Source organism: Pangasianodon hypophthalmus, chromosome 17 (assembly GCF_027358585.1).
Source record: "Pangasianodon hypophthalmus isolate fPanHyp1 chromosome 17, fPanHyp1.pri, whole genome shotgun sequence".
NCBI lineage: Eukaryota > Metazoa > Chordata > Actinopteri > Siluriformes > Pangasiidae > Pangasianodon > Pangasianodon hypophthalmus.
The window spans coordinates 2,245,148-2,270,303 of NC_069726.1; the positions used below are offsets into that span (position 1 = coordinate 2,245,148).

General features: G+C 38.2%; 1 protein-coding gene across 8 annotated transcripts in view; it reads right to left on the minus strand.

The window, feature by feature from the left end:
- Nucleotides 1-8,891: 8,891 nt before the first annotated feature.
- gramd1ba (GRAM domain containing 1Ba) overlaps nt 8,892-25,156 on the minus strand; it is a 75,625-nt gene continuing 59,360 nt past the window's right edge. For 5 of the 8 annotated variants that reach the window (XM_053241448.1, XM_053241449.1, XM_053241452.1 and 2 more), the window contains 16 exons: nt 22,995-23,079; nt 22,075-22,178; nt 21,854-21,949; nt 21,686-21,766; nt 21,471-21,586; nt 20,285-20,462; nt 19,939-20,119; nt 19,564-19,707; nt 19,334-19,452; nt 18,785-18,927; nt 18,321-18,424; nt 17,636-17,839; nt 16,756-16,846; nt 15,502-15,609; nt 13,540-13,660; nt 8,892-12,053 (listed from right to left, as the gene is read on the minus strand). In XM_053241448.1, coding sequence (XP_053097423.1) covers nt 11,964-12,053; nt 13,540-13,660; nt 15,502-15,609; nt 16,756-16,846; nt 17,636-17,839; nt 18,321-18,424; nt 18,785-18,927; nt 19,334-19,452; nt 19,564-19,707; nt 19,939-20,119; nt 20,285-20,462; nt 21,471-21,586; nt 21,686-21,766; nt 21,854-21,949; nt 22,075-22,178; nt 22,995-23,079 — 1,965 coding nt within the window. In that variant the 3' untranslated portion in view covers nt 8,892-11,963. Of the gene's footprint in view, nt 12,054-13,539; nt 13,661-15,501; nt 15,610-16,755; nt 16,847-17,635; nt 17,840-18,320; nt 18,425-18,784; nt 18,928-19,333; nt 19,453-19,563; nt 19,708-19,938; nt 20,120-20,284; nt 20,463-21,470; nt 21,587-21,685; nt 21,767-21,853; nt 21,950-22,074; nt 22,179-22,994; nt 23,080-23,938 lie in introns of all 8 variants that reach the window. The other 3 variants (XM_053241451.1, XM_053241453.1, XM_053241447.1) reach the window with 3 other exon arrangements.

The following is a 25,156-nucleotide window of genomic DNA, read 5'->3' on the forward strand; positions in this document are numbered from 1 at the left end:
CCCAGTTTTTTCTTGAGTATTAGCATCTGAGATTTTCACTGTCATAGACCACTGCCTTTAAACACAATTGTTTGTCTTTCAGCTTAGAAAAAAAAAAAATCAGGGATAGAAAATTAGGACTGATGGCACTTTTTTTTTTGCTGTCAAATGCAGGACACTGTAACAAAAAAGCCATTAAAATAAATCTAAATAGATATAAAATAAATCTATTAGGAGTCTAGTATAGTATAGTACAATTACTCTGATACCATATTTAAGTCTTTTTTAAGTAGCTGTACTTTACTTTTACTTCATACATTTCAAAATTAAAATACTTTCTACTCACTATGTTTTCAAACATTGCTACATTTCTCATATATGTACATTTCTCATATATAAACTATTTTGAGAGATAAAGCTGTTTTTAGTGAGCTAATATTTTTTCACATTCCTTGGGTTCTTTGTGAAAGAGACACTAATTTAGCGGCAGGAGCTAAAATCAGTGTGCGTTTTGAAAATTGTAGAGGTTTTTCCTTTTCTTTTGGTGAATCTTTCTTTATACTTTCTTTCACACTGTAAGTAAAGTGAATAATTTGAAGCTGTATATAAACTTCTACCAGATGATGACAAATCGCACTTTTACTTGATAAAAAAAATTACCACCTCTGCTCAACTGTGACTGAACATCACAGAAACTTTTCACTGACACACACATGTTCAATTCAGTTCAGCTTTATTTTCATAATGCTTTTAACAATAGACACTGTCTCAAAGCAGCTTTGCAGAAACCTGGACGCAGATTTTGATCCATAATGAACAAGCCTGAGGTGACAGCGGTGAGGAAAATCTCCCCGAGACGACATGAGGAAGAAACATTGAGAGGAACCGGAGTCACAAGGGAACCCATCTTCTTCAGAGTGACACCGGATTGTGCGATTATACATCATTACAGTATACAGGTGCAGAAGAGTAAAGACAAAGTGTGTTTACAGGATGGTCAGTGTGAGAGGGTTGTGGATAAGAGTCCTGGGATGAGCAACAGGACAGTCTTTATGATTACGGCAGCAGATCTTGGGTGCAAATCTACAAAATCCTGGTGAAAGATGATGAAATCAAATATGATAAACTCGTCACATCACAACACGTTACAACATACACTCTACAGGGACAAGGAGGTAAATAGGTCAAGTAAAACATACAAAATATCAGTAAAAAGATCAAATAATTAATATAATTAAAATCATGAAAGGAGAAAAACTATCACTTTCAGGCATGCAAATGAAATATGCAGGGACTAAAATAAAAAACGTATTATATTTATTATAATTGCCCTCTAGTTATATAGTGATTAGTGGAATAATATAGTGATTAGTGGAATGTTTGGGTTGCAAAAGATGCAGAAGCCTAAAGAAAGTAGTCAGGCTTCACCTACACATGGTCTTCATCCTGCGTTCCTTCACTTTATCAAGTCAGTCCACTGCACCACCAACGCCTTCAGAGAAAAGAGCTTATTTATAGGTATTTATCCTAAACTTTACATCACCTACACACACCTTTATAAAAGTAACTCTCATCTTTTAGCAGTTGAAAGCATGGAGTCAAGGCTTGACCCACAATCATCACAGCAAGAGAAAAGCCTCACACACTACTGTAACTGCCCACTGAACCACCACAACAGACAGTGTAGAGCTGCTACGAGTCACACTTCAGATCAAACCCTGACACACACCAACTGAGGGTGCCGCATGTCAGGCTTCAGGAGAACCGCTTAACCAAAAAAATAAACAAATAAAAAATAAATGTGTCCCCTGTGAGGCTCCATGGCTTTGTGTGTAAGTGTTTGCCTTCCCTCACTGAGGTGGTGGGTTCAAATCCTACCTGCCTACTTTATTCTGTTTCTGTAGACTGTGTGAATGATAAATATGTCAAGCGAAAACTCGCTTTCAGGCAGCACTGGTGGCTCAGTGAGTGAGTGAGTGAATGAATGAGTGTGGGTGTGTATTCTTGATCTTGAAGAAAGAAAAGCATGGTTTATTCTAATCTGGAGTAAATTAATTTTGTAATCTAATAAGCAGATTTTCATGTATAAATAGTATGTAGTACAAGTAACAATAATATATAGCAATAGTAATGTAGCACATTTTATATATATATAAATGAAAGAAGTAGCAATATAAATATGTAGTGCAAGAAACAGCAAAACAAAATTGAGTGAGTGTATGTATATATATATAAATAAACAAGAAATGGCCCAGAGCAGCATAACCCCTCCTTCCACCTCTCCAGGAGCCCCAGGTGGGACATACTGGCTTTCACTCTCTTTCTCTCACTTTGCCAGATTTAGTGCCCCACCCAGTTCCAGCACCTTCAGCTCGCCTGCAGGCGGTCTCGATCCTGTGCAGTGTACACCGCAGAGGGACTCACCCTTAGACATCTGAGCCACCAGTACCTTCAAGCAACCTGCTTTTTTGTGTGAGATTTATCTTTTAGTTTACATCACATCTCCACTACAAAAAGTGTGCTTATAAAGGAAAGCTCACCTGAGCCAAGCCTCAAACCCTGACCACCACAGTGAGATGCTGGTTCACCTGCTTACTGAGCCACCAGTGCCTTCAAACAACCTGCTGATTTATTATTTAGTTTCCATCAGTGAGACACTACAAAGTGTGCTTATAAAGGAAAACTCACCACAGCTGAGCCTTGAACATCATGGCAACAGAGTTATTCACCTGCCCACTGAAATACCAGCACAGACAATCTCTATGGTATGATGTTACAGGTATGACTCCCACTTAGGAAACACACCCAGGTGCTATGAGTTTAAGGAGCAACACCAGGAGCACTTGAAAACCATGACCTTGGTGGAGTGGGCTAACACTGTCATCTCACAGTGCCACGCTTCCTGGCTCAAGCCTGAGCTCTGGGCCCACACGCTAGAAAAGGCTGATTATTTTTTTGTACATTTCATTCCTTCAGTGAACATGAAGACCAAAAGCTTTGAAGATCTCTGTGTCTAAATGAAAAATGAATGATTTTTTTTTAACTCCTCCTTCCTAGGACTACTCATTATTCCACTTCACAGTTTGTCAGGTCTGAAGCTGATCTTCTGCAGATTCAGAGGCAGATGAACAGAAAATCTGTCTTGTATCTCTTTTCTGCATGAGTTATCATCAGGAAAGCAGCAGTGATCTCCAAAGCTCTTCAACATCAGCACTGATGTTGATCGGTGATGAATTACACAGCGCAGGGTTTGTGAAAATGCTGCTGATTTTTACTCACGCAGATGCTGCATCTTTGTGCCTTTAGTGAGATAAATCAACTCTAGTGCATTTTACAGCAGGTTTAATTGAAGAATAAATGATGAATCTCAGCACAGAAGAGAAACAGGGGAGTATGTAGAAATAACGGAAATGAGAACAGGAACTCGTTTGTTGTTTCCTCCACAATATTAAATGTAACTATAAATGGACAACAAGTACGACCATGTCATTCTTTAATTCATTACATTGTCAGCTGTTGTGGTGTAAAGGGAATAAAACACTGTGTCATGTTATAGGAAAATAATTACTGTTACTGTTACTGAGTTACAGAAGATCATTATTTTCCTATAACAGCACAGACAACATGTTAAAGAATGACGTTGTATTTTTTTATCCATTTATAGTTACAGTTAGTGTTGTGGAATGTCCCAAAACAAGTTAGTTTCTCTTCTGAGGTACGTATGTTAAAGCAGCTATAATAAGTCGTTCCATCATCAGCATCTGTTTTTTCTCTCTTGAAGTTAATAAGACAAAAAATGCAACTTGTCATGTTACTGAGAAGCTGTAAAGCGTGACCAATCAGAATCCAGAACTCAGCAGCACTGTGTGTGTAAGAATGGCATGCCTGTATGTTTGAACTGTAAGAACTGTTTGTGTTCATATTGTTTTGCAAATACAAATAAGATGGAAGGCAAGTCTGAGAAAAGCCATGACACACATCTTTAATCTTTAGGAGAAAAAACAATATATGGCAGAAGAAATAAATCAGTATGTTTTTGAACTACTTCTATATGAAACATGAAACAAACTTTTGCACTCGACTGCTAGGACTTGAAGAGCTTTCTGTGCTGTGACAGTGTCTATGAACACACCCACGTTTCTTTGTTAGGAATTTTTTATTAAACCGTATTCCTGAAAGTTTCACTCACAGTCTGCAGATAAAAGTATACTGCGTTTCCTTACACTTGATCTGATTAATGAAATGTGTGTGCTGTGCTCTCACTGCTTCAGTAAGCACAGCAAAAACAACATTAGATTAGCATTAGAAGCCCATAAAAGTGTCCACTGGATATACATAAATATGTATAGAAATACACCAATGCCAATACCAAGGAGTCTCTACTTACTGAACCTCTACATCCTGACTCTATATATAAGAAAATAATCAACTGTGACTCCCCAGGCCATTGCTGATTATTTTCCTATAACAGCACGACATGGAGTCTTTTATTCCTTACAAAAAGGTACAATGTCTCATTCTTTATAAATAAAGCTGTAGTGTAAGAGGAATAAAACACCCCAGCATGTGCTTCACTTCATCCCGCCACACTGGCACTCATTATGTTTCTAAGACAGCATGTTGTATTCTCTGCAAGCTATGTTCAGTAACATAAAGAAATAAAAAGACATTCTGTATATGATATTTTATTAGACTATCCCTCATAGAGAAGCTCATCGCAGGTATTTCTGATGATGTACAGCTGGGAGTTCTTATCAACAATCGCCTTAAGGCCGTTGCACCAGGTGGTGTAGAAGGAGGGAAGCCACCTACGTTCACCCCGAGTGCCATCAGCACATTCTGCCAACATGCTATTCAGAATAAATGCAAAAAAAAGAAAAAAAAAGTCTTTTCACAGACGCAGCGAGCAGCAGCAGAGCCTGGCGAACTCCATGAGACAATAACGCAGCTCAAGGAAAAGATGTTCCAGACTATTAAACAACATGAATAAAACGCTGTTGAGAATCAACGTCTGGAATAAAAAAAGAACGTGCTGCTCTGTGCATCTGAAAGGCTCGATTAAAAATGAATGACTAAACACGTGGAAAATAACTAACGCAGCCGGGACACTGAAGGGACGAAATGTGCCAAAACTTTTAGAGAGCTGATTTCAGCAACTTGCTCCAAATGACCTGCTGAGAAAATCTCCTACAGAAACTCATACTGCTCTGAGCTAATAAAAAACGGCACGAGCCAGTTACAGTAGGCAGTAAACATGAATTTACTCCGTTTCTGTTCTAGAAATATCATAAAAATATCATAAAGAGGTTTATTGTAAATAAAGTACATAAAAACTGTGCCTGAGAACTAATTACCTTTATGCAAAAAAATTAAATATGAAGAAAACCTTAAACAAAAAAAAGTTCAACAAAAGAATGCACACTCTAATTATTCTAAATTCATTAAAAACAAAATGAATCTGCCTGATATACAGGAACTAACCAAATAAAATCAATTTCATTTGTTTCAACTTGTTTGTTCATTTATCAATTTATTCATTTATCATTCTTTATTCAGTAGTTTTTAATATATTCCTATTTAATAAACAAACAAACAAAAATAGAAACATTCCCTTTTACAAGATATAATTAAAAAAAATTAATTTTAAATTTTAAAATTTAAAATATTCCATTGTTTTTGGTCTGTAGGTAATACACCCTGTTATAAATATGTAGCATTCTGAAAGCATTTCTGAATAAGTACACTTAAAACGTATATTGCATATTAAACAATATATAAAAATATACTGAACAAAAATATATAGTTGAATGCAAAAGTTTGCACACCCTTTCTCTTAATGATGGAACCTACAGGATATTTAATCCAAATCTGGTTTCACAGATGTTTCTTTATTTCTTGAAAATAAAGATAAAGATATTAATAATGAAACTATCTATCTATCTATCTATCTATCTGTATTAATAATGTTACTATTAATAAATATATAGTAACATTGATATTAATAATATTAAATATTATATATAAATATTTATATAAAACATTTGTTTGTTTGTTTACTTGGACTCATGTTTCACTTTTTTCCAGTTTTGTTTCCCAACATATTTTCTGTCTTCGCAGTTTTTTTCTTTCACAGCAGACTGCAGTACTCGACAGTTTGACCTTTTCATGCTTTAAATCTGACTCACAGTAAACATGTTCAAATAAATTAACCAAAGCACGCCAAACCTTTGAGACTGAATAAATAAAACTTTGCATAACGTTTTGATTTCCATTAACATGTAATTCTGTAAATTAGAAACCCAAAAAAAAGGAATGCAGAAGATGCTTTTTTTGGGCATTTCATTCTGTCGGCTCTTTACACAGTGATATTAAGCTACTTAAATATATTTATGTGAAACTGTCCTGGTGTTAACGATCTCAGCGGCCGGGCCGGCCTGCGGGGAGAAGCAGGAGCACAGGCGACCATGTTGCATCAGTCTGAGTGCTTGTGTTTGTTTCACACCTTTAATGAATGCTGTCCATTAGAGACTCACTTGTGTGACTGAACAGGAGACGAGAGACTGAGAGAGATAAAGTCAGGGTCATTATTTGTCTCCTGTCTCCTACAGCCTGACATTTATACAGAACATTACATAACGTACATCTATTAATCATAAACAGTAATGATAGAAACAGAAATCTGAGGTTCAGATAAGCAAACTTCATTTCTGTGTAACACTTATGTTTCTCTCTGTCCTGAACATAATTCGATTTTTTACAATAATTTTTCAGATTGATTTAAAAATGTAAGTATAACGTAAAGTTTTATGTTAGAAAAGCAAAGCTGGCATGATGCTACAGATATCTGTTACTGATATTAACAATGAAACTTGGAGTATCAGCCAGTCAGACCTTTCTGATATGTTTTTTTTTTCTTTAAAGACAACTAAGCTTTAAAATGATTTTTAAACTGAAGCACTTAAAAAAAATACAGGCAACAATACAGAACTAACAGCTTTCACACCAAACTACAGCTTTCACACAGAAATAAATATAATAAACTATATATATATATATATAAATAAACTTTATATATAACAAATTCACCTCCCCACCAAAAAAAAAAAACCTTTTCCAAATCCAATCATTTCCATTTGTTAGAGAAATCAGACTAAATTCGTTCTTTTTTCTCTGATCCGATCCACTGTTTGTTGTTGTTGTTGTTGTTGTTTTTTTGGTATCAGCCTGAGATTGTTTCTGAGTATTAGATCAGTGTCTTCGTTATGGATATGGCATTTTACTGTTGTTCCAGTAGGAAAAACAATCAATCGGATGGTCATCCGGGCCGAATGTTGGGCATCTGTTCATGCTCAGACTTGACCACACCTGACTTGTCTGAATCAATAAATAAATAAATAAATTCTCAGTAACATGACAAGCGGCACTGAGGCTGGCGAGGGAACGACTGTTTATAGCTGCTATAACATAAGTGAGAACAGGAACTAATTCGCTTCACAGATTTTCAACAACATTTAACTATAAATGGATAAAAAGTATGACATGATGGTCATTAATAAATGGAAAACTGTACTTGGTAAATAGCTGTGGTGTAAGAGGAATAAAACACTTCGGTTCTAGGAGAATGATGAATTTCTGCTTCGTGTCAGGACGGATCACTTCACCTGGGTGTGGATTATTTTCCTATAACAGCATGCTCTGTCCTGTGTTGGGAAGACACAAATCATACATGTAGTGTATATAAATAAATATACACATAATATATATATATATACTGTATAAAGCGTAAATAAATAATGCTCTTTAGTAAAATCTGTTCAACACACTTTAGTGAGAGTGGCTGTTACAACGAAACATGAGGACAAATTAGTCATAAATCAAAGCTGATTGAAAATAATAATAATAAGAAGAAGAATGCGAGAAAGAACCGTATCTTGTGCGCATGCAAAAAATGAGTCGTTTTCACAAGATTTTTTTTTTTGTAAAGAAAACGAGAAAGTAAGTGGTGCACATGAGAAAATTACACCAAATTACACCAGGAACATGTTCTTTCAGAAAAAATCTCAAGAAAAAAACAATTTTTTTTTGCAAGCCCACAAGATAATTTCCTATTTTCACAAGATATTTTTTGTTTGCATGTTTTTTTTTTGTTTTTTTTTGTAAAGCTCTGTAAAACCCATGTCACACATACCTTTGTAAAGAGAAAGTCTGCAGTCCTGTAACTGGCGTGAACAGGATGCTAGTAGCAGGGACGGCTTGCGTCAATGAGCTAACGGGGCTAAGCTCCCCTTTCTTTCAAACATAAAAAAAATCCTAAAAAAAAAAAAGTTTCATTTCTGGTATCCTCATCATCTTATTTGCCGTTAACAAATAAAGAGGATTAAAAGAGGATTATTTTTATTTATTTTTAAACCGAATGCAACAGCACAGTGAATAAGTCTGTATGTTGGTTGATCTAAAGTAAACACGTGGATATACAGTAGAAATCTTTAAAAAGGGTAAAAGTGCTGCTCTGTTTGCTGTAGACGCTGTGAGCAGCCATGTTGATTTGACGTCACTTGCTGAACTCGGAGTTGAAACCGCCCCGAGTTCTCCATGAGGAATTCCTAATTGAGGGGGTTTTCTTTGTTTTTTTTTTTCCCTGGATGGAGGACAGAAATTATGAGTTACGATGTCTAGTCGAATGCAGCATCATATCACTACCAGCAGCCACCACTTTAAAAAAACAAACGAATCTTTAAAACAATTGCGGTATTTACTATTGATTGTTTCACTGATTAATATTTTCTGCGATACTGCCATGACAGCAGAGGGTTTGAAAACATGGATTTTTTAAATCAGGACAAACAATCTTGTGTATAAATCATATAAATTAAGTTTTAAACTTAAAACTAATGACTTGCTGACGACAAAGCAACAGCTCTTAAATACCTTTATTCATTCTGCTCATTTGTTGTTCACATAAATCTTTTCGATTTTTACTCTGAAAGTATCTTTTCAGGACTGCCGGCTTTCGGCCAGCGACACGCCGGAGCCCTTTTCCATATACACAGCAACTATACATATACAACATGTACATCCATTATAATATTAGTATAAATATTTCAGCTCGATATATGTCGATTAAAATCATAATAATAATAACAATAGTGATAAAAAAACATGAAAGATTTTATGCACATACGTTTGCGATTTGCAATACAATGCCATAATACTTGTTGTGTAGCTACTTCTCAAAACTTTCATAGGCTGGGATGAAGGATTGTAGGATGAAGACGCAAAGCAAACAAACAAACAAACAAACAAAAACCCACACAAACAGGATTTTTTGGATTCTGCTTTAGTGTAGAACCTTACACCCAGAGTATGAGGGTGATGATTGTATTTGGCATTCATGAGCAGCTCTCCTTCTGATAAACTGACTGATTCCCTTTTCTTTACGATTTGTACAGAAGCATGCTGTGAAATATTAAATTGTAATTCTTTATCAATAACTGGACCATAACAGTCACGGCCATGACTATTCAAAGACCTGATAAAGTAACGAAAAAAACATGGGCTGTGTTCCAATCCTGCTTCTTGATGAGTACATTATATTTGGATCCTTATTGAGCTGCTCCAATTATTTACCAGTTCAAGACATAAAGGATTGATTGAGGAGTTAAGAAGCAGCACTTCACAAGAATCTGTGGATATAAAACAGTAAAAAGATGGCTTTAGGGTGCTAGAATGCTAATGCTGTAGTTCCAATTATTTCTTGAGAAAAAAAATTGCAAGCTAAAACGTTTTTTTTATGCACCAAACTTTTCCATGATAAACATGCAACACCAGTTCTAAAAGAGATGGACAACAAGCTGCGTGTTAGAAATGAGATTTGTCCGATTTTGGTCAGACTGGATCTGCGGCTCTGTAGATCTCTTCACAGCTTGTATAAAAGTATATAGGCTCAGGAGATAAGGTTCAGTCATCAGAAGGTTGTAGGGTCAAATCCCTGCACTGTCAGAAAGCTGCAAGCAACACCTTTAACACTACACTGCTCAGCTGTAGGGCTTTGGATAAAAGAAATCGTTCAATAAATAAATTAAAATGCCAGGGGTAGCGTTAACAGACTGCTTGTCTGGGACTTTCTGCGAATAATACTGAAAATAAATACCACAACAGTCTGCAATTCTACCTAGCATATAGAGTTGTTTTTTTTTTTCACAGTTTACTCCTCCTACTTCCACGATTCTCTCAGGCAGCATAAAAACAAAATGAAATGAAATAAATGCAGGAAAGAAAACACTGCCGTCGCTCAACATGCTCTCAGTCACTATTCTGCGCCAGGCATGTGCCAATAATCTGTTTATTAACGTCTAAGACACAATTTCCTGTTCTCACTTATGTTACACCAGCGTCTAAAAGAAAGAAAATGGAGGTTACCAAGAAACTGCGAAACATAAACTCCTGAAGATGTCGGAAAACGTAAAGTTACAGCTTTACAGTTACAAGTTGTTGACACTGGAGACTCCTTCCAGAAATGTTGCATAAATGTCTCCTTACAGAAAAGTTCACTATATGAACAAAAAAACACGTTTTTTTAGTCTGTTTATGTAGATCGTCCCTGCGAATGAGCTGTTACTATAGAAACGATAACGTATTTAAATCAGTGCATTAATGTAAACCCGTGATTTACAGCTGCACTACTGTCAACGCTGCTGTTATAGAAAATTCATCACCTTCTGACCAATCAGCTTCAAGAATTATTTTTGAATTGAGACTTTAGTTCCAGTGAGAAATAGCTGGTGTAGTCCTGAATATTCGCTCTCCTATATATTTTCCCCAATGATACTTGTTAGGTAAAGGAGTTTAGGGTTAGTTATCGTTAAGCGTACATCGGTAACCTAGCAACATGGAGACGTTTCGCTGCCTTCAAAGGATGGTTTAATCCATTGTCTTATCGGTACCTTCAGAGATATCAAAGCACTGCCTCCAAACACCAATGACCTACAGCTAGGTAGCTGCCTTCTTGTTAAATACAATATTGTTAGAAATTCGTTAGATTTTCGTAAGCTATGGTAAAAGGTCAGAAATATCGGCACATGCCTAGTTCACACAAACAGCTTAAAACAAGATTTTCATGATCAGCATCCAATCATGTAACACAAAATATGGAATGGATGACGAGTATAAATAAAGTTGGCAACTCAGAATCCTGAACAGTCCAGTGTTAAAAAAAAGGGGAAATAAAGATGAACAGCAATAAACAACAAATGGAAAAAAACAAAAGCAGTTTTGCTTTGTGCAAAATGAAATACAGTACGGCATCTTTGAGGAAAATGATCACGCTTTCTGTTTTCCGCAAATGATTGGCCTTTCACTTTTACAGGCAACATAATGTTCCAACAAGAGAAACAAGCTACTCTACACACAGACAGAAATAAATCTGTAGCTATAACATGGACATTTATGCATGATTAGCACCATGGCACAAGCTCTCCGGGGTCCAGCCCCGATATTTCCATGGAAGCCTCAGTAAAAAGGTAGCTCTGGCAACAAATATAGCTCTACTTATAAATTAGAAATCTGTGTGTATTCATAATATGCTTTCCACATTCTCCTACCTGTGCACTTTCTCAAGTAACACTTAGAGATAATAGGTCAAAGGTTAACCTGGTCCCGGAATCCTTTTTTTTTTTTTTTATTAAAAAAAACAAAAAAAAAACAAAGAAAAATAGAGTGGTGGTGGTGGTAGTGGGGGTGGGGGTGCAGCTGAGATGTGGCTGCATGTGCATTTAACACTCAAACAAGTCCTTGAATGAATGAACAAACGATTCAGGAGTCATTTTTGGCCCTGGAGATCTGGATGGTCGGGGTCAAGTGGTTCATTTTTGCAAATCGATGCTCAGTGAGCTGCGCTGGACAGGAGAGGAGTGAGGCAGCTTCTGAGGTTCCTCCACATCCTTCTTATTGCACCATGTGTCTGTTCGGCCCGAGGTCTTCACCCGTCAGTGGTATCGATTCCGTTTGTCCTCGGCCGCGGAGCTGTCGTCTCTCATGCCGATTCCCTTCTGCAGGTTCAGCAAAGATCCTCTCATCTGTCACGAGATAAAATCATACGCAAGAGTTGCACAGTATAGTGGGCTCATACTGTAGATTACACATTACTATGCATTCGTATACTGCAGTGCTGTTGGATTCTGGATCGGGATTGGTCAGAAGGTGTTGATTAATTTCCTGTAACAGCAGTGATGACAATAGTGCAGCTGTACATCACAGGTTTATAGTAAAGCACTTGTTCTAATATGTTACCGTTTCTATAGTAACAGCTCATTAACACTGATGGAAGGAGTCTCCAGTGTCAGTGCTTTGTAACAGTCAGAGGTGAAGCTGTAACTAGGTTTTCTGACATCTTCAGGACAGGAGTTTACTCTTCTGCGGTTTCTCAGTAACGTGACAAGCTGCGCTTTTGTCTTTCGACTTCAAGAGAAAGAAGAAAGAGAAGCTGGCGAGAGAAGGACTGTTTATAGCTGCTATAACGTAAATGATAACGGGAACTAATTGTTGCACATACGTTCCACAACATTACATGTAACTAAACATATATGAAGACACTGTCGTTCTTTAACATATATGTATAATCATTGGCAAATAGTTGGGTTAAAAGAGGAATAAAACACTTCAGGATGTGCTGTTATAGGAAAATAATCAGCTTTGGCTTTGCAACCTCTTTGTTGATTATTTTCCTGTAACAGTGATGCAGAGGAAAATAAGTAAAAAAAAAAAGAAAAGGAAGAGCAAGTAAAATATTTCAAATCTAGCTAAATTTTGTCTAAATTTTCTCATTACGAGATTACTAAGAGAGAAATATAAAAGTAGTATGCCTATTTCTAGATATTTTACTAGTTTATAAGCTTGAAATTAGTAAAAATGTCTAGAAATTTGCATTTTTACATATTTACATATTTGTTATATAATGTAAAACATTAGATACATTTTATTTAGTATTTCTCTTACATTATATTGCAAATTTGACCAGTTTCTCCTTAATAATTACTGTTTCTAGAATTGTTTAGTATAATAAATAATTAGTAAAATAACTGTAATTCTGTAATTGTGCTTTTTTGCAAATTTAATACATGCCCTTCTGACATATTCATTTGCACTTGTATTAAATCGCTGCTCCCAAACTGACTTTCAGGCTTAGCAAATCATCAATTAATCAATTTTGCAAGAAATCCCCCCTGTATTTTGCATCTTTAGGTAAAAATACACCAAATTATGTATTTATGCTCAAAACAGACGTGACATTTTGTGCATGTAAAAGACGTAATGTTCTGTAGAACCCTGATGTCATGTTTGCCCATATTTTTACACACGACCCGAACCTTTATTCACTTCATGGCTCTAGACTGTTGTACCTGGTTGCAGGTCACTGATAAACCGTCTGAAGTACCATGGTAAACATGAGATGTTTTAATTAGACAGAGGTGAAAAACAATGTTGCGTAACGACGTCTGTTTATTTATCTGCGCTCTTTACGGTGCCATCTGCCGGCATCTGATTTAATCTCACCGGATTTACCTCGTCTAACAAAACCACAGATGACTTGATTATCTCCCGCCACTTCTCCAGCTCGTCGTCATGGTAACGCTGCTGCGACTCCAGAAGCTGAGCCCACTCCATCTGCGTTTGGGGAAGTTTACTGCAAAACAAACACACACACACACACACACAGTCTTCTGTTCATTACATAGCAATGGATTACTCTCTAACTGTTTCTTTAGCACATTTTTTGGTCTAGAATCATTTCTCTTCTGTATAATAAATATATATATTAAACAATAAAGTGATGTACAGTGTATATATATATATATATATATATATATATATATATACACACACACACACACATTAGCCTGATTGTAATATGCACATTTATTATGATAAATGTGCTAATGCAGTACAACTAGGTAGTTTGATGTGCTTAGTGTAGAAATATTTAGTAACAATCCTGCTTTAAAACTGAATGAAAAATGAAAATTATGTCGAAATGACATGTGACTGCTGACTTAATGAAGGCTGTGGAGCATACGCACTAGATGAACACTTCTACATTTAGCCATATGTGATTATTTAAGTCTGTGGAAATTATAAGTTTGATTTAACAGAGCCAGATTAACAATGTTCTTAAAAAAATTAATTGTAGTAATATAAAAATACTTCCTGTATTAAGTAACCAATAAAACACTTCAGGGCCACAATTTTATAATGTACGACTGTCAGGGATTTTAGAGGCGGCGGTGGATGCAAGTGCAGATTTATTAGTGAACAGTGCAAACAAACAACCGAAAAACCCTGAACTAGAGATACGAGCAAAACGTCCAGACGATGATCGAGACTAAGGTACAAAACAGCAACACACAAACACGAAAACAACACAAGCTTGACAGTGAGGTGCTTACAAACTATATAGAAGCAAACTTATATAGAGGTGCTATATCAGGGTGAGACGAGACACAGGTGATAGTGGTTAGGACATGTGACATCCTGGGGCTGATGGGAAATGTAATGCAGTGCCCTTTGGGCGCTACCATGACAACGACACATTGTAAGGAAATTGTATTCGTCATTCGTTTATAGCTACAATGTCTGTGAAACGAATCACTTGCGTTAGCGCAGCTATAAACAGTCGTTCCCTCATCAGCCTCTCTTTTTTCTCTTTCTTGTAGTTAATAAGACAAAAAAGCTTTTCATGTTACCGAGAAACTGAAGATGTCAGAAAAGGTAAAGTTACATCGTGACCTCTGACTGTTACAAAGTCACTCCGTCTATAAATGTTAAATAAACTATATATAAATATATAAATAAAATAAATCTCCTTCCTTTAAAAAACTTTACGACATCAATGATTACGCACATTTTTAACACGTTTAGGTTAAGTCCATGTGACTGATCTGTTACTATAGCAACGATAACGTATAAGAATGAGTGCATGTTTATAATAATAATAATAATAATAATATAAACCTGTGATTTGTAGCTGCTGTTCCAGGAAATGAATCAACACCTTGTTGTGTTATACCTGTGGTGTAACACACTGCACACTGACGACATGCTTTTCAGATTAAATTATTGCTGACTCCAACAAGTGACAGGATGTTAAACTCTTTTTGTTTACCTTCATGTTTTTTGTGTTGCTGTTTTACAATTTTCGAAGCAAAACCTCAATAAAACTAAATTTTGTGATACTCACAGGTGCACAAGCCTGTGTAAAGACATTTGATATGGAGATATTTCTTGTCCATCTTTATTTAACATTCCTTTATCTTTAATTCTTCTTTTTTAATAGACAGAATTTAAGGTGTTGAATTTAAAAATTAAGAAATATAACACTATAAGATTTACTTTAAAATATTGAATGTATCATTTGTTTTTCTCATAATTTCTATTCTAGAAAATCTCAGTGGAATTAATGGTGTTGTCAGAAACGCTTCATTTTCTTCTCCCTTCTTCCTCCACGTGTGTAACAGGAATGAGGCGTACCTGTCGCGAGCTCGGAGGCCCTGCAGCGACGCTAAGCTCTGCGTGGTGTGTTCCAGCGTCCACAGCTTATAGAACAGCATCATGTTGAGGAAAACCAGCAGCACCAGGCTGAGGACAGAAACGCAGCCATGTTCACGTTTTCACACACAGCTCCGAGTGAACACAACCTCGCTAATGATCACACACTGACCCCTAGTGTTAGCATGGTAAAGTCTCTCCAGCTAAATAAAAATACTTTATACCTGACACAGATCCTACAGGATGCAATGAAGACAAGAGAGAGAAAGAGACATGTGAAAAAAAAAAAACTAAAGAAATCAAAACAACACAAGGAAGAGAAACAGATGGTTGCTTGCTACATGAAACTGCAGATACAGTTCAGAGTAGACGGGAAAATCTCGCCGTGATATTAAACTAAATTAAATGGGACGTGATGAACATTTATGGCGTAATCAACGTACAATCCCATATCACAGGTTTCAGAACACTACAGTATCTCCAACTTCCTCCTTTTAAAAGAGGACAGAATTAAATGCCGGATAGAAGAGCACAGGAGCATGGGAATTATTTTGGCCAGCATGTTTAGATTTGATTTATTTGAAGTAATCATAGATATAAGCAGGAATGAAATTGTATTTTATAAATCATAAATCCATTTTTTTTAAACTGTAACAAATTTCATGTTAAGGGTTCATATTTTATTTTATTTTATTTTATTTTAAATGTATTTAATTTAATATAGATTTTTGGCATGGAGTTAATCATACATAAATTTCATGTCTTTCATCGAAAAGTTTAAACATTTTAATCGTTGGCAAAATCGCTGTGATATAAGAGGAATAAAACTCTTCAGGATGTGCTGTTTTAGGAAAATAATCAACTTCAGGGTGGGACTCTTCTTAGTGTAGTGGCTTGGATTATTTTCCTAGAAAAGCATGCCCCACTGGGTTTTATTCCTTAATTAAATCCATTCCAGTTCCTGTGGAAACCAGCGCATCATGTTCGCACCATTCACACCACGTCCTCTCGGACTTGATTAAGGGTCCAACAGTAGCAGTGTGGAGATTTGAACTTTCTGCTCACCTCGACCTCTGAGCTGTCAGTGCATGTTGTGTTGGTATCAGGTACTTCCTGAACTTTTGACCATCTACGATCTTTAAACTATAGAGTGAATCTTATTTACTCATTTCCCCAAAACTCCAAATGAAAAATGACTGGAAGGCCTGAAAGCTGAACATGTGGTAATAAACTCACACGAAGCTGATGATGAGCAGGAGTTTGGAGACGCTGTAGAGTGCCAGACCTCCGGCAGCCGGGTCGGGGAGGTGCCGCGTCTGCGTGGATCCTGTGCCCACAAGGAAACAACGGACAAGAGTGGTCAAAAAGATGGCTGAATGTGATATTGCACAAGTTTGCATCCCTTATGTGGTAGTAAATGGGTTAAAAACAAAAGAAAATGTGCCTCTGTCTTATTATTTATCTACAAAATAACAGACGTGGTAAATGTAAAATAATTAAATGCGGCTGTCTCCTGTAGCAAGACAACGATCCAAAACAAGAGGCAAAATCATCCGAACAGTATTTGGTACAGATGCTTTGTCCTGACCCTCTCTGTCTAGTATGGCTTTTTTTTTCCAGTGACAAAAACAATAGGATAAAATCCAGTGTTCAATAGCTTTGGTTGCTAAGCAACATAACAGACAAAGATTCGGGTATTTTCTGGATAAAACAATGTCTTAAGTGTAACAGTGTTATTGCTTTAAAAACCTGGTGCATTAATACAGATTAAAGTTATAGTGACCCGGGCAAAGGTGTGTGTGTGTGTGTGTGTGTGTGTGTGTGTGTGTGTGGCAATGATTTTTCAAACGTGGCTCAGCCAATCAGATTTGAACTGCTTTAATTGATTTACATGATGCTTTTCATGTTCAACTTGATTAAAAATGTTCACTGAAATTGAGCCAAGCACATGGAGCTTCATATTTCATTGTTCCACTTTTACACATTTTAAATTGGGTCATTTTAACCCGAGCAGTACGAGTTAATTAACTGAGGGCGTTAATCACATGGTCCCACATCACCATAGATACAGAACACATGTCCTAGATGATTTATGTGCTGATGTAAGAGTTCAAACCTGGCACGTGTTTAATGCGTTGGATGACCTCGTCGTCCTCGGCCGTGGTGATGGCGCTCAGCTCCTCGTCCAGGTGCTGTGGCCGCAGGTGAGCCGCCGCCCGTTTCCGGTGTCGCCTCACTGTGGACGAGCGCGTCACTTTGGCTTTGGGAGAAGGTCTGTGGGGTTCGTTCAGCACGACCTCCACTTTACTCAGCTCCAGCTCTGCACACACACACACACACATTTGTCTTACTATTCTTGTGAGGACCTTCCACTGACATAATTATTAATGCAGCTAATTAATGCTATGCAACGCCTAAATCTAACACTAACCTTCACCTCTGTAACCACAAGGAAACATTTCAGCTCTTTTAGCTAAACTCTTTAGTTTGCAGGAACTACAGGAACTAACTTGTTTCACTGATGTACCATGACATTAAATGTAACTCTAACACATTGTTAGAGTTTAGTGTTAGTGCAGAGTGCTGTGGTAGAAGAGGAATAAAACCCTTCAGGATGTGCTGTGATAGGAAAATAATCAACTTCGGCCTGGTAACACAAACTCCACTTCACACTTCTTGGTTCCAATAACAGCATGCTCCGTTCTCTTACATATGCTGTACCAAAACTGCATTCTTTTTTCATAATTAATAAAATAATAAGTAGATCATAGTAGTGGACTCAGATTCTGAACTCTACTCACCTAAATGTCTAAAATATTCATCGAGGCCACTCCAGAAGTTTCTCTCTATAAAGCCCTTGACCAGACCCCAAGGCTGTTTTCTGTAGCGCAGCTCGGTGGAAACCCTGCAGGAACATAATATAATATCACATTTATTTACATTTAGGATCCAGGTTTAGGGTTCAGAGGTTTTAAGAGTGAGGTTTAGATTTAGGAGTTTAGGAGATTTATGAGTGAGCTTTAGTTTTGCAAGTATTGTTTTATATTTATAAGCGAGGTTCAGATTTTGGACTGGGGTTAGGAGTAAATTGGGGGATTAGATTGTGGTGTTATGCCCCATTATGACCACTGGAGGGCAATCTGTCATGATAAGAGAGACAACTGGGTATCCCCGTGATGACAAGGCTGATCATTACAACGGGAGGAGATGACATGCAAATATTTCACGTTTTGGGTGCTCTCTAGTCACTGTTTTCATGGCTCACCTCAGTCTGCACTTGTTCTTAGCCACCCTGGTCAGCATGTAGCGGTTGAGCGTGTAGAAGTAGTCATGATAAGGGACGTCATGAGTGATCACTTCAGCATCAACGATGTAACACTCACCCTCCTGGCTGGCTTTGTACAGAGTCTGGAGATAAAAAACATATGTTTCTTGTCTTGTTTCATTTTGCTTCCTTTCTTTTGCACTGGAGCTATGAAGCAAATAAAGCTAATGAAATGGTAGTATATCACCCCAAAAATGTTTTCCTCTGAATATCTGCTACAAACCACATCCACTTCTTTAATAATGTGGTTAAGGACACAGTTGGACTTTCTGTAATTTATAAACATGGACAAAACTTCACCCTGTAGAACGGCCATCTTGAAAAAAACTGAAAAAGTTTTCCCTAGTGCTATCATTCTAGGCCCCGCCTCCCAAAGCTTAAAAACTGAATTGTCCCAGAAAGCGACAAAATCATTAAATAACAGTCAATTAAAGAACAGATTTTAAGTGAGATAGTCTTAAAATGACCCGGGTTTGTCCCTGAGGTTACCTGAGTCTCAGTGACTGTAGCGGTTTTTGGAGCCAGGGGGTTGGTGATGGAGATGGTGTACATGATCTCTCTGCTCTGGTCTCCCATCTCTTCCTTCTTCCATGGATGATACACCACATCTGCGGAGGAAGTCAGAGATCAATCATAAACGAGACATAAAGAACAGATCTCAAGTTCTGTGCTCTTATACACATCAACACTGCTGAATCGTTTGGATAAAATGTTCTCACCAGAGAAGCGGCGTAGCTCCAGGAAGTCCCGCATGAACTGTGACTCGGTGAAGAGGAGATCGTACAGCTTGTCCACGCTGAACTTGTACACCTCGTTGATGTACTGCTTCCCGTTTAGATCATCGTGGAAGGCCTGGACTTCTCCTGAGGGAAGAGATGATGCGAGCGATGAGATACCCGAGTCCATCCCAAAAGCAACACTGCAGCTTTTTTGACAAGTGACATTTGTTTACTTGCAACTGCTTTCCATTTTTCATTCATTCCTTCATTCATTAATTCTTTCATTCATCTTCAGCAAGCGCTTTATCCTGGTTAGGCAACAGCGGACACACAGCCTACTCTGGGAACACTATCGGATCATCGGCATGCACTTACCATCATCGTGAGTTTCCGATGAGTCGCTGAGCTCAGTTGGAAGATCCTCATTGTCGTTGAAGTCGAGCGACGGTGAGGGTGCAGGACCGCTGGACTTGCACAGCTTGTTATCTGCTAAAGGCAAACTTAGGAGATCCTCAGGAAGACAGCTAGAAAACTCTTCCTCTGGTGGAACGTCATACTAGATGGAGAGATCAAGCAGCAAGTGTTGTTATTTATTATTTACTGACTAGTTCACTGCCAAGAACGGCTGTCATGTCTTTTTTATGTTGCTTCAAAAGTTCTTTGTGGTAAACTCAGACTTTTGACTTGTACACAATTTGCTTTATCTGATGCGTGTTCTCACATGGCCAGGTGTTTCGCCGCTGCCTGTTGAAGGGATGTTATTGCTGGTGAAGGATTTCTTGGGCAGCTGCGGACTCGCGTCCATTTTGACCTCTGGGGATTTGGTGCACGTGTCCTGGGCCTCGTTCTCTTCAGGTGGGATCTCCTCACAGTACCTGCACCAGGGAGGGGGGCAACAGCTGGAGGTCAAGATTATCAGCTCGAGGAGACAGAGCGACACTCTCAGGCATACAAAAATGGTTTGTGATGAGAGGTGGAGGGCCTTGTTTCTCTAACATAGATGTTATGATCCTGGGTAGACGGGGTCAGTAAGAACAGTTTGGAATCGTGAAGAATGACTGAAGAAGGTATTTGTGTTAGGTTTTAAACTTTACCTTGATGGATTGATGGATGAATAAATGGAATGCACCAATTTTGCCCTCAGAACACAATTGATGGATGGATAAATACTGTTTTCTTGAATGGATGGATGCTGGGTGGTTGAAGATGGAATGGATAGATGAATTAAAAGAGAAATGGACAGAGGGATAAATATGTTTTGTTTTAAATTATAAATGAATTAAAAAATTTATAAATAAGTTTATGGACGGATGGAGAGATAGATGTATATGGCTTGAATGGGTAGACAGAGCTTCCCTGGATGGATAGATGTATAAACATTGTTTGCATGCTTTCTTTTTGAATGGGCAGATGGATGGGTGAAAGGCTGGATAAACATAATACGAGATAAACCAGTGCCAAAAGATCACATAAACTGCACAAAGTGTGGATTTTTATAAAAAACAGGTTTGCATTGGGTGAACTGATGGATAGATAGATAAATGAACATTGGATGGATGGATGTAGGGATGGGTGGATTGTTGGATGGATGGATGGATGGATAGATTTTACTTTAGTGCGAAGTCTCAACCTGTATCTCTACTACATTGTCAACCAGGTGGACAGCTCAGGCTCTTATCCTAGAGGGAGGAATGGACAGATGGATGGTGGATAGATTGAGGATAGACAAATTTAATGGAAAATAAACCAGTCACAAAAGATCTTATGGGTGGATTTTATGAATGATCCATAAAAAACTATCAAATAGAAAGCTGTGATATCAGCGAGCTGTAGTGAAAGCTGTCCATAGTGGCTGTGTATGAACCAGGCATCACATTTTAATAGATGTGGGAGGAGGCAAAACTCACCCCATGGTGTTAAAGTCATCATCTGGGGGCACGTAATCTTCATCATCACTCGTCAAGCCTAGCTCGTTCCCGTAGCACTGGTGGACAAAGTGCCACAGCTCTTTGGGACACAACGGCTACTCGGCAAAGAGAGAGGAAAAAATGTCCCGATCATGCAAAAAGTTCTCTGGTGATTTACGTAAACAGTTCTTTACTTCATGCTGGATGTGGCTAACCTTGTCCAGGAGAGCGTTCTGCCAGAGACGGAACATCATCATGTAGGTCCGGTCCCGCGCGCCGAATGAGGTAAAAAAGTGCTGCAAAAGAAAATGATGATGTTTCAGAAAAGAGTGGTGCAGGGAAAGAAGAGAGCGGTGTTCAGTTTGGTCAAAACTTGAGATCACCTTCTCATTGTCAGTACAGAGCTGGATGGCATTGGGGATGAGACGCGCCGTCTTCTCTTTAGTCATGGAACAGACATCCTTCAGACGCACCATCAGCTACACCAACACAGAGTTAATTCATGAAGTTTCATCATGAGAGAATCATGTAAAAATACAGAGCAGTGTGCAAGAGACAACTGAGAAGGAGAAGACATTGTAATATCAAACAGAGAAATGAGCACCAGTGTTTCCCAGCGGAAGATGTTGCTGTAGAAGCAAATCCAGTTTTCGGAGAGGTAGAGGCGACCCTGTAGGAGGATGTCTCTCTGCAGGGCACATGAGTAGTCTGGCAGGACAAAGGTCAGAGGACGGAGGTAGAGGGGTCAGTCAGGTTAAACTATAATCTGTAAAAGTTCATATCTCTGGTCTTATTGTGCTCAATCAAACATAATCTGTATCTTCTACCATTATATTACCCAGCCCTAGTCATGATCTTCATTTCATGTTGAATTTGAAGAATGTGGATTGCTGGCCATTTCCTGTACAATCTATAACCACAGTTGCTTAAGTGTTCTAGCTTCTGACATGGGTTCTACTTGGAATCTTTCCTGTTTTTCTAAGGAAGAACCTTAGAAACTTTAAGTGATACTGTAGAGGGACAAAACAAAGAAGCTGTAAAGGTCCTTTCTAAAAGTTTCAAATCTTTTACACAATTGAGGATACATTCATTGATTTTTCATTCCCTCATGCTCAGTAATCACTTTATCCTGCTTATCCTGTGGTGGAATCCAGAATCAATCCCAGGAACGCTGGGCACGATGCCGGCATACCCTGGATGCGACCGCAGGGCCAGGCATACACACATTCACACATAGGGGCAATTTAGAGTTGCCAATCCACCTACCAGCACATTTTTGGGAGGTGTGAGAAAAACAGAGAACCCAGAGGAAACTCATACAGATGCAAGAAAAACATGCAAAAATCTGCACAAACAGTAACTTGAGGTGAGGATCGAATCTGCGACCCTGGACCTGTGAGGCAGCAATGCTACCTGGTAAATACTAAGGAATACTCCTATTTTCAGACCTCTATACCTTGAACTTTAAAAAACACACATGCGACATTGGTGTTGCTCCTGATGCTAATCTGCTCTTCCACTCACCCACAATGAGGCGTTCAGTGTCAGGTAGCTGCTTGAAGAGTTTCCTGAAGTCTTCATTGCGTTGCTTATACGTGGGGCTTAACACCTGAGAGATGGAAGAAAGACAATGAGATAGGGGACAAGCTTGCAAGAATACAACAGGAAGTTGATCTACTAGATAAATATGATCTATTGGCCTGTGCTGATAATCAGTATAAAACACATTGTGATATTCAACATGGACATTTTGTAATATGATCATGATAACTCTGTGGTATGGGTTGTATGAAGGTTTGTAACACATTAACTGCCTGTCAAGTATCAAAGTATCTATGTTGGTTAGTTTTTTAATAGCAGTCTTATGCCCTATTCGAAAAAGTCCTTCTCATCACTAAACTTTGCCAGGACATATGGTGACTGAGGTTCCTTACTGGTTAAACTTAAAAAAAATAAATAAATAAAATACTCTACTGTCAGCATGTCAGTGTAAGATGTGGTCTAGTATATTTGAAGTCAGAAGTGGAACGAAAAGCTCATCTCTTTTGCTAGTAGTTTCCTCTCCTCTCTGTCATATTAAAGAGAATTCCTTACACATCCATTCTGAGGCAAAAAAGTGCAATTTTCACCCCCTCTGATGGACGTTATAACCAGAACTCAAGTGTTAAAATACTGTGCAAATCTAAAATATTGTGCACATGTTTTATACAGAAGATCAGTGGAAGCAGCTGTAATTTGCTGGTTCTAAGTGAATGCTTGGAACTACTCAGAGTAGTTTACATAACTTTCTGAAATAAAAACAATGACTTAAATAAGTCTGCTTCACCAAACATAAAGCTTTGGGAGCATGGAAATGCTACAGTAACCCAAAGGGAAATGTTCCCCAGTTGCTCGAATTCAGTTGGCATTTATAAGCAAGTCAGAGCATTAGGACTTTTACAAGCTACTATAAAAGACCACAACTCCACCTTTTTGTTTTCTTGCTGATCACTTACTGCTGGAACGTTCTCAAACTCCCATTCCCACTGAGTCCAACAATACTGAAGTCCTTCAGGGTGCTGAACCGTCTCCCAGTCACATAGCAAGTCTGTCTCACTCTCCATGCTGACCATTTCTGTCAGTTCAAATAAAGAAAGCTCACAAGAGTCATCCACCACAGCTGTTAATCCAGCCGACTGATGGCAGCTACTTCAGAGAGGTCAAAGATTTATCTTCCTGGAGGACAGTTTTTCAAGTTGGTGTGTTGAGACCAAGCCCAAGCTCTGGTGTACAGCGTAGCTCTCAGTTGACCTGAAGTAACCTCCTCAACGTACTGGTTACATGCCTTCTGTCATAACCAGATCCACACTGAACTTTCACCAGAACTTGTTTGAAAGTGACGAGACTGTTTCAAACCCTTTCAAACATACCAACAAATCAAAAATACTTCTCACCTCTTAATCTTTCCCCAAATTAAGAGGTGAGATTTCTGCAGGCAACAGGGTTACCTTCAAGAAAGGTTAGAAGCAGTATGCAAGAAGCCTGAAGAAGCAGAAGTGATCACATTTCGTTTTTGCATACAGAAGATCCTACTCTCCAAATGAGAATGCTTTCTTCAGCTGCTGCTTGTTTTGTGGCATCTCAGCCCAACGAATTCAAAAAGAATGTCCGGTGACTTCCCACTTGTCAGCAATCCTTTGAAAAGCAGTTTACACTCTGCTTGTTACAGTGCATTCCTCTAAGAATAAACTTTGGAAGTCCTGCACAGTTTTGCACAGTGATGGCTTCAACCATGAGTCAAAGTAAAGAAACTGTTGGAGTAGATAATAATAAATCCCTCTTGAAAAATGCTCCGAACTCAAAGTACAATTCTATGAACTGAGGTGAGGTCAAGCAGTATTCCTGCAGATTGAGAAATCAGACTGGAGATCTCCACTCAAATGAACCAAGAAAAGCAGCCAAAACAACAGCTTTGCCCAGAGCTCTTGCAGGTTTCCTAGAAAACAACAGTGCAGGATGGGAGGAGACAGTCAGAGAATGTTTGTGTGCTGAAGAAAAGGGGGAGTGTACAAGGCTAGGCTTGAACCAATCAGAAAAGCAGGAGAGTTAAGAGAAGGGGGTGAGGTGTAGCAGTGTGTTCTCTGCTGCAGGACTGTCACACCTCCTTCCACTCGAAGGGGCAATGAGATTTACGATAACGCCCCTCG